Source organism: Scophthalmus maximus, chromosome 14, assembly GCF_022379125.1.
Source record: "Scophthalmus maximus strain ysfricsl-2021 chromosome 14, ASM2237912v1, whole genome shotgun sequence".
NCBI lineage: Eukaryota > Metazoa > Chordata > Actinopteri > Pleuronectiformes > Scophthalmidae > Scophthalmus > Scophthalmus maximus.
In genome coordinates, this window is record NC_061528.1 from 8,507,893 (window position 1) to 8,520,711 (window position 12,819).

Consider the following 12,819-nt stretch of genomic DNA (forward strand, 5'->3'; position numbering starts at 1 on the left):
CAAATGTGTCAGATTTGCTGCGGTCAAGGTTTTCTGTATTTACAGTAACAACTCTACACACACTGTCCTTGATGCCGAATCCACAGTTTTGGTTACTGAAACACTTCTAGAATAGTCTTTGCCTGTATCACACAGTATTTCCTGGATCCAGGTTTGTGTCTACTTCACTAGGAACAATAATCCAGCCAAAGTAAAGACAGAATAGGCGAACTGAGTTTCTTGGCTTAGCTTTGTCCTTTTAGAGTGGAAATAGCAGCTGTCACGAGTCGTGTCTTGTGAAACAAAAGTTCTCTGTTCTTTGACCAGACAGACGGAGTTTAGTGGTAGTTGACTCTGCAAAAAGGCTTGAGAGGAGCCACTGTTCTGATCCTACTTGCAGTAAGTCTGTATCTGTTGCATTACACACTATTTCATATTTTTCAAGTCTTTATAAATACAAAACCCACACGCTTGTATGTGCATTGAAAGAGTTACAAGTGTCTCCTCTTGTCTACACTGGCAGAGTTGAATGACTCTTAAGTTACCGACTGTGTTGAACTTTAGTGTACTTTCAAACCAGAAGAGGTATGTACGTATGTGTGTTCAGTAAGATTGATAGCTACCCACTCAGCCTCACTCAGCATGTGGAAAGTCTAAAATTATCCTTTAAAGGCACATTCCACCTAAATTTGCACATTAAAGCCACAGCAGCATTTCTTGCTCTATAGTGCTACTTGTGGTCAGAACCATGGCATGTGTTTGACATTAGCATTTACTAAACAAGGAGGGGCGAGGAAGAGAAGCATCATGGGACGTGTAAGTGGCTTGGAGCGCGACCCATATCAGAGACTTAGCCTCTGCTGCTTTTATTTCAGCTCATCTTTTTGATTGTCTGTTTTCTGTGAGTCCCTTAACTTTATGGAAGTGCAATACTAAATGACTAGAATACCACATTTATTTTAACAGCAATTATTTGTGGGGGTTTTTTCCTCAATTCACAAAGAATCTGATGTGAATATTCTCGAACTTGTCAACCCTGGTCCTCACTTCTCTCTTTTCCTTGTAGAATCAACAACAACATCAACAACAGAATTGTATGTCTACATTTACTTTTATTATCTGCATATTTATCAGCAGCATATTGTTCACTATTTTTATAGCTGATTTCCAAATCTTAACAATCAAAAAGCAAAGAAATTACATTGCATATTTTAATTCATTTGACCCAACATAACACACAGACTTCCTTTACCACCCACACTGCTGCCACTTGCCTCACTGTAATGTATATTTAAAACATGACAAATACTGTGGGTTGTCTTCTGTGGTTATGGTAATTTTTAGTACATAATCTCATTCATCTTTGGCAGTTTACAACTGATACAGCCGCTCTTTGTTCCATGGAACCTTGCAGTATCTCTTATTCTATTTAAATCTGCCCTAATCAATATATATATTTTTATATATATCAAAAACAGATCCAATGCTTGTGGGATCTTCTGCTCACCTCAGCTCAACAATGAACTATTATCTTACACATTCACACGATGAAGGTAATGGTGTAAGTGGCCCGAAATAAAAGAAAAACATTTTAATGCACCTTTCAGCAATAATTATACTCCATTACACATAGTACATTTCTTGACAAAACAGTTTCAAATTGTACATGAAATAAGAGGCAGGTTTTCTTTTATGTTTCTTCTATGAACATTTTTTGTCGTCTCCTTCCCTTTTGAGTCTTTGAACTGCACTTCGGGGCGGCACTCACATGGGTGAGCTCGGGCCTTGTAATGTCTGACGTTTGAGTTGATGTCTAACGTCTATTTCCAGGCAGTTCTCATAAATAGTATCTGTTTCCTCCTGCTATCCAAAAGTGAAAGAGCAAAACTGAAACACTGATCCCAGCTGGCAGGTAGAAAATGTTTGACCTCACTTTGCTTATCATTGAAAAGGGGGGGGGGGGGTTATACATTTACAGGTTGTGTAAAAGTTGTGCAATGAACAATGAAAAGATGATATAAGTTTGTATTTACCATTGTTGTAGCAGGCTGATTGTTATGTCTGTAAAGGAGAGTGACATTTTCTTCATATTCTAGTGGTGAAATACCATCAGACAAACATCCTTTGAGCATAGAGTCATGTGTTCAAGAAAGGCCAGAAGCAAAGAAACTTACCCTCCATGCCAACTGTAGGCTCTTTGCAGAACCGCAAAAGTAAATACAAAGATCAGGAAACACACACAAGGAACAACTGTTGCCACAGCAATTAGGTGCTTATTCCAGTTTCCTTTGGGCTCTGGGGGAAGAAAAAAAAAAGTTTCACTCAATTTACTATGGGTGTGATATGCAATTAAATTGAAGACTTTCATTTTGGTGTGTATGTAAGGTTCCTGTTCCATACAGGAAGCCACGGTGGTGCCCTCATGTCCTGTGGTCTCTTACCCCAAGCACTGACATGTTATGCCAAAATGAAACACCGTGTGCAGTTATTCTATAAAATCCAAGCTGAAAACGTCTGAGGCCCCTTGATGTTTGAGCAGGCTCCCCTAGGTAAGTGCACAGAGTTATGGAATATATAAACTAGCCTCAGGGACCGCAGACATGAAGTGGATGCCAGTGCAGTGTCTCTCTCTTGTGTGTGTCTAGAGGATTATCTCGGTGGGAATTGTTCACGCGGTTGTAGTGTCTCTGTAATCGTTGGCTCCATAATCTTCTGTAAGCACACATTCACTCTGTTCTTTTCCACACCCTGTTTTCTTTGCAGTTTGCCGCCACACACACACACACACACGTTGGTCATTTGATTATGGGACTCCTGAGCGTGCACACCTGTGATTATCAGCTCCCACTCCTTCTCCCACACTCCTGTGAGCGTGGCGATGTCACAGGTGTAGTTTCCTGCGTGTGACTTGTGGGCGCTCTCTATGACCAGTGCGTACAGCTCGCTCTGGGATAGAGATATGTTTATCTTCAGACGTTCAGCCTCCTCTCCGGCGTGCAGGGGTCGCCCTGGCGTGAAGCTGATTAGCTGAACCCTGTTCATTCGCCAAGTGACCTGTTGGAGCTCGTCGCTGGACTTGTCACAGTGCAGCATCACTCTGCTGCCCGCCACCACTGAGAGGGTGTCGCCGTCTGAATCACAAACATTTTCATGATGTCACTACGTTTATGGGAATAGTTTGACATTGTGGGACATGTGTCTATTTGCTTTTCTTGCCGAGAGTGAAGCAGGGATCTATACTGCTGTTAAATGCTATGTAACAATGTAACAAAATCCAGCTACAAGCTTTCCCAAGGTCACCGGTGAACGTGTTATAACTCATCTGTTTAATATGAAACAAATACTAAAGTTTTAAAAATGACAATTTGCTGATCACAGTCAAGTAAGCATATTTCCCGACATGTTGAACTACTCCTGTTGCTCACACTCATTGTCAGGGTAATGGAGTTGAGAATTCATTTTTACCTGCAGGCGAGAAAATCCAGAACATGCAATACATCACGGTCAATGTCCCGTCGATGCTCAAATATCTAGAAAAGTTTTCCATCGCACCTTGAAATAACGATACAGTTTAATTTTAAACATTCATGCTTATCTGGGTTAATAATGGGACAAATGCCAAAATACTGTCTGAAAGTAAATTAAATGTAGATTACTACTACTACGTCCTGATCAAGGTAGGCAGCAATAATGAGTCACACACTAATAAAATTAAATATCACGGAAAATATGTCTCAAAATCAGATTTAAACAAACATACCATTGAAGAATCATGAGTAAGAAATACCTCTGTGAATCTCACACCGTTCCACACCTGGATACCATGAGATGAATATAGTAACAACTTTCTTACTGGCAGTGAGTTTCTGTGCTGTTTGGTTTCATTCTCCTGTTAAGTATCACCTCTTATGACAGTGTAGCTGATGTGTGCTAAACCTGACCAGATCTCCCCTCTGATAATGTTTCCTTACAGGAAGTGGAAGTTAAAGAGCTTCGGTGGTCTGTGGTTTTACTGGCTGATTGTTTGTGTCTTGGAGATTGCAGACATTTTGCCGACCTCGTTCACACAACATTCAGAGCGTTCGAGGCCTGAAAGCTCATTGAATTTCTTTTTCTTTTCTTCATCGTGAAAAATGCAACGGGAAACTTTTACATTTGAAATTCAACTGATCTCATGATGTCAGCCCTTATCAAATGAAAATTAAATGAGACTATGTTTGGACGGTGGAAACTTTTACTCTGGAAGTTCTCTGAGGTCATCTCGTCGGGCGAGTGCAACCTCTGTTCCATTGTCTGTTAAGGCTGGCATGTTTGGTTAGATTGAGTAAGGGCTGGCCTGGCAAACACAACCCACACATATATATCTACTGTTCATCAGTAATACATGCACATGACCACACCCAGTTTCCTAAAATGTTATGACAACACATCCTCTCTACTTCTGACTCACTGATTACAAACTCTGGGATTGTAATCAGCTCTGGCAACTTGAAGCATCTCTGTCATTTGAGTCACTTAACCCACAGGCTAGAAATCCCCCTGTGTTTTATATGCGGGAGGGAAAATATAACCTTAGCCGACCCAAACACTGACACTGGCCTTAATGTAGTCCATCTGACACCATGATATTTACGAATTTCTGTCAGAGATCCTGCTTTCAAACAGGCCCATTCCCCAGCTCCCCAAGCATGATGTCATGATGATGGAACTTCGTCTGAATTACCAGTGGCTCTTACAGTACGTACACGGTACTGGTACCAGGTATTTGTATTTGATTGGTCTTCTTTGAAGCGCAGGACTGTCTGCGTCTGAGATTGTTTGCTGATATTTTTTTTCGATTCAGATTTTAAAATTTAGAATATTTGTGAAGAAATGATTCACTCAGCTGTTGAAGAGCAGTCATCAGCATCAGAGTCAAAACAGAGGCTGCATGACTCCAGGAATAACAGACCTCTTTTACAATACTGCCCCTTAGTGGTGATTCAATATAATCCTCTCCATTTTTCCAGTGTCATAAACACCATTTTTTCCCCACCAACATATCTTCTTATAGTTAAACTAAATGTTTCATTGAAGTCGGCTGAGTAAACCCCTGTGCATGGGATGTTTTCAAGACTAAAAGTGATAATGTTGCCTCCCTCAGTCCAAAGCATCCTGGGACCACGTGTTGTGTTTGTGTGTAGGTATTTGACAGGCTTGCATAGTATCTGTATGGGCCCTGCATCTGATCCAGTGTGCGCTTACACACTGGCCCCCCACAGAAGCAGATACAAACATGGTTATTTCTGAAGCAACAGAAATGTACACATGCTTTTTATTCTTCCTTTTTTGGGTCTAAACGTTTTATGACTGTTGTGTGTCTCATAAAGAACAAGAATTTCTAAAACCAAAAATGTAAATTTTTGGGCTTTGGTGCACTAAAATCTAGTTGAGTTGAAGTCAGTGCTGGAAAGTAATAAGGTACATTTCCCTTTTCAAGTATGATTTTGATGTACCTCAACTTTGCTTGAATATTTAGATTTCAGAGTGAAATGGTGTATATTTTCTTTGACCCCCACTAATATGATACATTTAGCCAATTGTTATTTTCAGATTAAGTTTAATGACAGAAAAAGAGATCGGCAAAGGAATAATTAAGAATTATTACCGGTTAAAATTAGACTCATACACTACCCTGCAATTTGTAAAATAAATTTAAAATCCCTCTTGCATCCTGAAGGCATAAATCGATACGGTCTAATCCAGCGATTATATATGCAATATTCCGAAAAAATGGTCATTCTACTTTAAATTTGTATTATTTTTATTATTTTGAATCCAGGACTTTCATTTTTAACAGTGTGTGTGTGTGTGTGTGTGTGTGTGGGTGTGTGTGTGTGTTTGTGTGTGTGTGTGTTTTATGTTGCACTTGAGAAAATTATATTTCCAGGTTTCTTTATTAATTGTATGTATTTGTACAGATCAAACCTGTCTGTCAGTTATAAAAAATAAACAGCATTGTGAACCTTCATAATTTTTTTTATTGTGAATGAAAGTCCATTGCTTTAGTTTTAGTTCTAGTCATTTTTTTACCTGCTTATTCAAGAGTGTGTGGTGTTGTTGTTGTTGAGTTAAGTGCATGTGCATGTGTGTGTGCGTGTTGGCGTGTTGGCGTGTTGGCGTGTGTGTTTTGCAGGGAAACACTGACACAACACTTCCAGACCACGTGTGACTTTTTATTGCGTTGGTTCACATTCCAAAAGATGATACTGCCACACATCTATCAGCAAAGAAGACTACAAGTTAGTAAAAAGTTTTTGTTTTTTTATCGTTCCAAAGATTAATCTTGTCTTCTTACAAACATACAGGCAATGCAATATTCTTATACAAAAAAACATACGTTACCAGTCACATTTGTTCACACAAGGACCGAGCATCATGCTTTGATTGAAACACTTGATGGAAACAGTCTGGTGATTCACTGAAGGCGCTCTTTGATTCAGATTTTCACAGTAATGGATTATTGGAGCAAAGGGATGGCAGGGGGTCACAAAGGGGTCAAAGCTGCCTTCTCTCTCAGAGTTTCTCTAGAGCCATTCGATCATACCCCCAAAACCAACACTGTGCAGTGTGTGTGTGTGTGTGTGTGTGTGTGTGTGTGTGTGTGTGTGTGTGTGCGCGCGCGCGTGTTCACACAAAGGCACTTGTGTGAGCATAGGCTGTGTGCTCATGCAACTTTGTGCTCTACTATCTACTGAACATCCTAAAATTATGAAGTTAATATTTTAGATACTTGTTATTTAAATAGTAGCGCTGCATGATAGACACACACTCGTCTGTGTGTGTGTGTGTGTGTGTGTGTGTGTGAAAGGGGCCACATACAGAAATTAAACTCAAGGTTTTAAAAAATAGCAAATAAAACAAGTTCACATACTATAAGTCCCAGAGCGATATAACCACCTGCTACAATCTCACAACATTTGACAACGTACATTCACAGATAAGGCACAGTAAGTCGTACAGTGGCAGCTGTTTGAATAAGGATAAAATTTGTAATAAACCTAAGGCATATTTCAAGGCTTAATGCACTTTTGTGTTATTAATATATTGGGTAATTGTTTTCAAAGAAATTCACCTCCTTTACTCAGAGGGATGCACGATACCACAGCACGGTCATGATGTGATTTTTTTTCAGTTTTTTTGAGTTTGTGAGATTTAATCAATCTTGCGATCACAATTATAACCTTTGTAATTCCTCTAGACAGTGTAATAACTAAAAACAGCTGTTCAGCAACATTATGTACATTATTAGACATGAGATAGGGCATTATGTACAGGGGGAGTTGCCCCTAGTTGTTTGTTTCTCTCTGAATTTCAAAGCATGTCACAACTATTGTGTTTTCTTGCGGGGTAAGGACCAGCTATGGTCACATAAAATCAAGTCGAAAGAATTTTTTTTTCTTCTTTTACAGCCAGGTCAAGGAGGCTTGTTTTCATTGATGAGCGCGGTTTCTTTTATTGTCTCGCCTCGATCAATACTTTGTGCTGATGGTGCATGATCTTTATCGCCCGGACGCGTGTTTGTACAGCACGAAAAGAGAGGATTTGGCCTGAGGTCGCTGCTATAGTTCATTCTCTGATAGGGCGAAAACGAGCGCCGCTCTCTTCCACAGTTATCACAGTATACACAGTTCAACTCGAAAACCAACAAAGTATAAGCAAATCTAAAATGAAGAGATGCAGATTCACATTGAAAAAGACATTCAACATGTGGTCTTCTTTTTTTTTCCCTCACTAACTCAGCTCTGGCTGTGCTACCTTGGTGTATAAACATGAAAAGGAGAGAAATGCTCTGAAACTCATGCACGTCTCTCTTCACTTGAAAGAATCCTGTGTAAAATGGATGCATAGATGAGGTGTTATGAGGGTTAAAGGCCTTGCACAGGGTCTAAACCTATGGATGTGCAAAACAAAAAAAGATACGCTCTTCTCAACCTGAAAATTTAATTTTCGTCTTCTTGTTCTCAAAAAAGCTGTATACTTTTAAATGTACCGGCACGCATCTGTATGATTTGTCAATGCAAGAGCCCCCTCACCCACAATGTTTGACGCCACATGCTGCATTTGCAGTATGTCACTTTCTGAATTGGGAATGACAGTTGGGGCCCAACTGCAGCCAAATTACTGATTTGGAGACACACAAGTATATCATAACTCTCTTTTCCCTATCTACTCAAACCCTGTGTAAAAATGTCTATTCCTCCATCGTTTATGATTAAAACTCTTTCAATAGAAAAAGATGTTTTTAAAAATTGAACATGGATTTTTATCAAGTAAAAACATTTCCCACCTGCATGTGTCCTCTTCACATTTTTAAATATAAGAACACGCTTAATAAAAAAAAAACAACCTCCTCCTCCCGTCTTTAACTTTTCTACTTTTTATATTTATCACAAACACTCAGATTTTTTTCGTCGCTTGGTAGAATTGTTGCCTGTGTTTTAAAGATTTAATCCCTGTTGATATTATTTTTCATCCAGTTGGTTTTTGACCTGCTTGTTCAAGAGTGTTCGTTGTTGAGTTAGGTGTGTGAATGTGTGTGTGTGTGTGTGTGTGTGTGTGTGTGCGTGTGTGTGTTTGCGCTATCTCTTATGTTGAACATTTTGCATGTGCAGGTGTACGTGCGCTCTCTCTCACAGGTTCATACGGTGAGATCGTCTGACCTGGCCCTGCTGCTGGCTTTGCTCAGTCGGCTCAGCGGTCTGGTGTCTTCTATCGTATCCGTGGCCTCCATTGCCGCCTCCGCCGCGGTTACCCCCTCCCTGTTTACTGCCTCCTCCACATCCTCATCCACAGCCTCCTCCACCCTTTCTGCTTCCACCTCTGCTGGCTGAACCTCCTCTGCCTCCTCCTCGTGTAATGTCACCCCCCCTGTGTCAGTGGTCTGGGCGTAAGTGGGCAGAGTCTCGTCATACACCTTAGAGATGTCGTCCATTGGCAGCACCTCCTCCCCCTTCTCCTCCAGCCCCTGGAAGGGTGGGGCCCCTCTGCCAGCCTCCATGCCCACCTCAGCCAGCGGGTAGAGGTGAGTTACAGGGGGAGCTTTCTCCTCCTCCAGCAACCTGTAACCTTTCGCCCTCTGCAGGGAGGACACAGCCAGCGGGGGCAGGCCCTTCCCTTGTGGCGGTAGGGGGGCCGAGCCCTCACCTTGGGCCGGGGCTGGGGCTGGCTTACGAAAGACAAATCGAATCTTCTTCAGGCCCAGGTGACTGATCTCCACAAAGTTGAGGAAGAGTGAGACACATGCCACAGCCAACATGAAGATGATAAAGACGGTCTTCTCCGTGGGGCGTGACACAAAGCAGTCCACCGTGTTGGGACAGGGCCAACGGCTGCACTTGTACAGTGGCAGAATGCGAAAGCCATACAGGAAGTACTGGCCCACCACGAAGCCCACCTCAAACAGTGTCTTGAAGATGATGTGGCAGATGTAGGTCCTCAGCAGGGTGCCCTCCAGCCGGAACTTCTTGCTGCCCTTCGTACTGGTCTCTTTAGTGGTGCGGACGCTCCCCTGATCGGGTGCCAGAGGGAGACGCTCTTCACTCAGCTCCTGCTGCCGGCTCAGCTCTGCCTCCTCGCGCTCTTTACGTTTCTCCTCCATGTGGACATGGTGCACGGCGTGACCCACGTACACCAGAGAAGGTGTGGACACAAAGATGATCTGCAGCACCCACAGGCGAATGTGGGAGATGGGGAAGGCCTCGTCGTAGCACACGTTCTCACATCCAGGCTGCTGTGTGTTGCAGACATAGTCAGACTGCTCATCACCCCACACAAACTCCGCCGCCGTGCCCAGGATGAGGATACGGAAGATGAAAAGCACCGTGAGCCACACCCGGCCGATCACCGTAGAGTGCTCGTTGACTTCCTCTAAAATATTACCCAGAAAGCTCCAGTCACCCATGATCGGTCCGTAGCACTGCAGAATGAAGGGTGGGGTATGGAGGGAGAAGGAGGGTGCAAACGAACAGGGAGGGTGGGGTAGGCAGGTCAGACAGGGGGAGGGGAACAGAGAGTGCCAAAAGTAAGAAATGTAGGAGAGGAAAACGCGAAAAAAAGTAAAAAATCTAACCTAAGCCCTAACTTCATGCTAATGTCAATTTCTATTAGAGAACCCGGAGAATCGGAAACATTTTAAATCTTGGCCTCGTGGCTTTTGAATCTATTCCGGTCTCATTGCATCATTAAAAAAAACGATCTCAAATATTAAATTAAAACTTTAAACAAAACATTGATTTTGCCGTAGTGAAGGCTGCTTGTTCTCGCTGCAAACATTATCAACTTTGCCGAACATTTTACAAAGTCCAAACTAAAGAATGTCTTTCACTAGCCCTTGAAAAAATAAACGACAGAACAACTCGTGAATAAAAAACCACTAAAGAGAGATCAATGAGTAATATATAGTCCTGTCTTCTGCAAGGTACGATATAGGTTAAATCAAATGGGCAACTTGCCACAGCTGCGGCTCCGGCGAAGTTGAGTCCTGTCCCGTTCTCTTGGCACCCGGCAGGGAAAAGTGATCTTTTTTCTGCCCTCTTTCCCACCTAAAGCCCTGTCCTTGTCGCCCCACTGAGCAGATGTGAATGAATCGGCTCTGATGGTTGGTTTTTAGTTTGCTGCAATATTTAAGCTTGGAGCCAGACGGCCTTTATTTGCCGGGCGACGTGTGGTGACGCAGGAGACAATAGGATCAACAGAGCCAGAGCGGGGATGTATGGGAGTAGGCCTCAGGCTCCCACACCAACACGGACACTGTACGGCCGGGCCACCGGGTCCACAGCACAGCAGTCCTGCTCTGTGCGTGCGACATCCTTACACATATATTATGTATATGGTATGTAGAAACACAGATAGAGTAGATGACACAACAGCAGCTGATGTGCCCCCATCTCCACCGACATGCCCAACGGTATAGCAGAGAGGCAGGTCAGTGACGACTCAGGCAGGGATAAAGGAGAGTTTTTGTCCTCGTGTATTAACCCTGGACGTTGTTGTTTGTACAACTATTCAGTTAAGGCAACAATTAGTAAAGATTTAAATCTGATGTTGACCCTTGGAAATTATTTTATTTTTGTCCAGAGGAGGTGGAGGCCAGTTGTTTCTCATTTTCTTTTATTACATTTTGTGAATAATTACAGTTTTTATTAAAGTGCCATGATACAGCTATAGCCGGCTGCTACACATCCAGAATTCCACATACGCATTTTCATATAATTTGAATGATTGTCACGATAAGATGTTCAGACGTTTATGTCTACAACAAAATCGATAAATCACTATGTAGAGACATTTGCAATACAGGAAAAAGGAAAAATCTGACGGACTACTAATTAAATAGATCATCTCTCCTTGTTTTCCAGGTTTTTTGAGACAACATTAATAAACTTGAACACTCTTTTGAAAATTCTTCATAATGTTTGTAGTACAAATCACACAGTTTTATTTTCCTCATATATATATATATATATATATATACATATATATATAAACCTGCAAACCTTGATAGCCAAAAGAAGAATACCAGTTCTTAACTGTGTAACTAGAGAGGAAATCTTATATAGAAACCAAACCTGTTGTTAAATGTCCTTTTATCGTTTGATTGGGTGTGCTTATTTTTTCAAATCGCTATTTATTGTGACCTTTCGCCGACGTAAAAACGAACACAATCTGTTTGTCTGTGTTGCATTTATCTTTGCTATCGAATGTAATTTTTTTTACTTTATCACACAGCAGACAACCGAGGCCACCTTTGTGTGTGTTTGTGTGTATCATCATATCTGTGTCACTTGGCTGGAATGTGAAGAATGTGAACCACTGCGTGAAAGGACAAACTGAAATGTCGCTATTGGGGACGTTAGTTAAACTTTTCCTGGCTTAGGAAAGAAAAACAGTCTGCAGTGAACTTTGATCACTGAATCTTTCCGCAGATGTTTGAAGAGAGAAAAGGCTGCCGCAGCACCCGCAGAGACTTGTTTCCACTATCCAAGTCCACTGAACAGTTGCTCCAGGTTCGCACAACTACATATAATAACTCGAATAAGTGTTGACTGAAAACAGAATGTGTAACGACAAACGTGACCTGAGATCCTGGCTGTGGCTCGGATACATGAAGTCCAAAGCTTCATGATTCATCACCTGAGAAAAATATTTAAATATATAGTTTAGTATTTTGCGTGGAGATACAAGCACATATATATTATTCTTATGCATTTGGTGATGTGGTGTGATTTTAAGGGGTTATAAAGGATGTGGCTTATTATGATGATTCTGATATAATTCATAACGATAAGTTGTATGTAATATGATAAAATATACTGACTAATACAAATCTAATAAGGTGCAAGTATAATGAGCCCAAATACAATTTTTGCTCCAAATACAATTTTTTTTTAAATCCCATTTAATTTTTGGTAACTGGAACTTTCTGTACAATAACTCACTCTCAAAATGAGTTATTGAAAAATGTTTGTTTTTTAACAAGAAAAATTTTACATTTATATTTCTTATCTGATATGCACAATACAGTCTTCTCATAAAAATATTTGCCCCATCTTAAACAGCATAATGATACCTTATCCAGCTCAGTGCTCTGAAAACAAACCACATGTAGTTATACTGAAAATAGAAAAGTGTTCTGGATCAGTATCAGAGTGTTGGTGTTTCACAGATGCCGCCTCATTTCTCACTGGTTGTTGCGGTTTGTCTGTTACACTTAATCTGATGATTTTAATGGTTTTGACATAAAATAAAATGTTGCTTTAGTAATATTTAGCAGAGGCTTTCCTATGTCCAAATGTTTCG

General features: G+C 41.2%; 1 protein-coding gene across 1 annotated transcript; it reads right to left on the reverse strand.

The window, feature by feature from the left end:
* Positions 1 to 1,071: 1,071 nt before the first annotated feature.
* Positions 1,072 to 9,931, reverse strand: LOC118283124 (gap junction alpha-8 protein). The gene is made up of 7 exons (XM_047337194.1): positions 8,682 to 9,931; positions 8,055 to 8,128; positions 3,445 to 3,531; positions 2,808 to 3,110; positions 2,154 to 2,274; positions 2,013 to 2,040; positions 1,072 to 1,842 (listed from the first exon to the last, which is right to left on the reverse strand). The coding sequence occupies exons 1-7, from the start codon at positions 9,920 to 9,922 to the stop codon at positions 1,744 to 1,746; spliced, it is 1,953 nt and encodes a 650-aa protein (XP_047193150.1). The 5' UTR covers positions 9,923 to 9,931; the 3' UTR covers positions 1,072 to 1,743.
* Positions 9,932 to 12,819: the final 2,888 nt, after the last annotated feature.

What these genes read in the sequence shown, in the direction of transcription:
- LOC118283124 (XM_047337194.1), bottom strand. Translation starts at nt 9,922, where the DNA reads ATGGGTGACTGGAGCTTTCTGGGTAATATTTTAGAGGAAGTCAACGAG. An exon ending in AAAGCCAGCAGCAGGGCCAG is followed by an intron (nt 8,129 to 8,681) that starts GTCAGACGATCT and finishes ATTTGGCTGCAG; the next exon opens with TTGGGCCCCAACTGTCATTC. An exon ending in GCCTACAGTTGGCATGGAGG is followed by an intron (nt 2,041 to 2,153) that starts GTAAGTTTCTTT and finishes TCTCCTTTACAG; the next exon opens with ACATAACAATCAGCCTGCTA.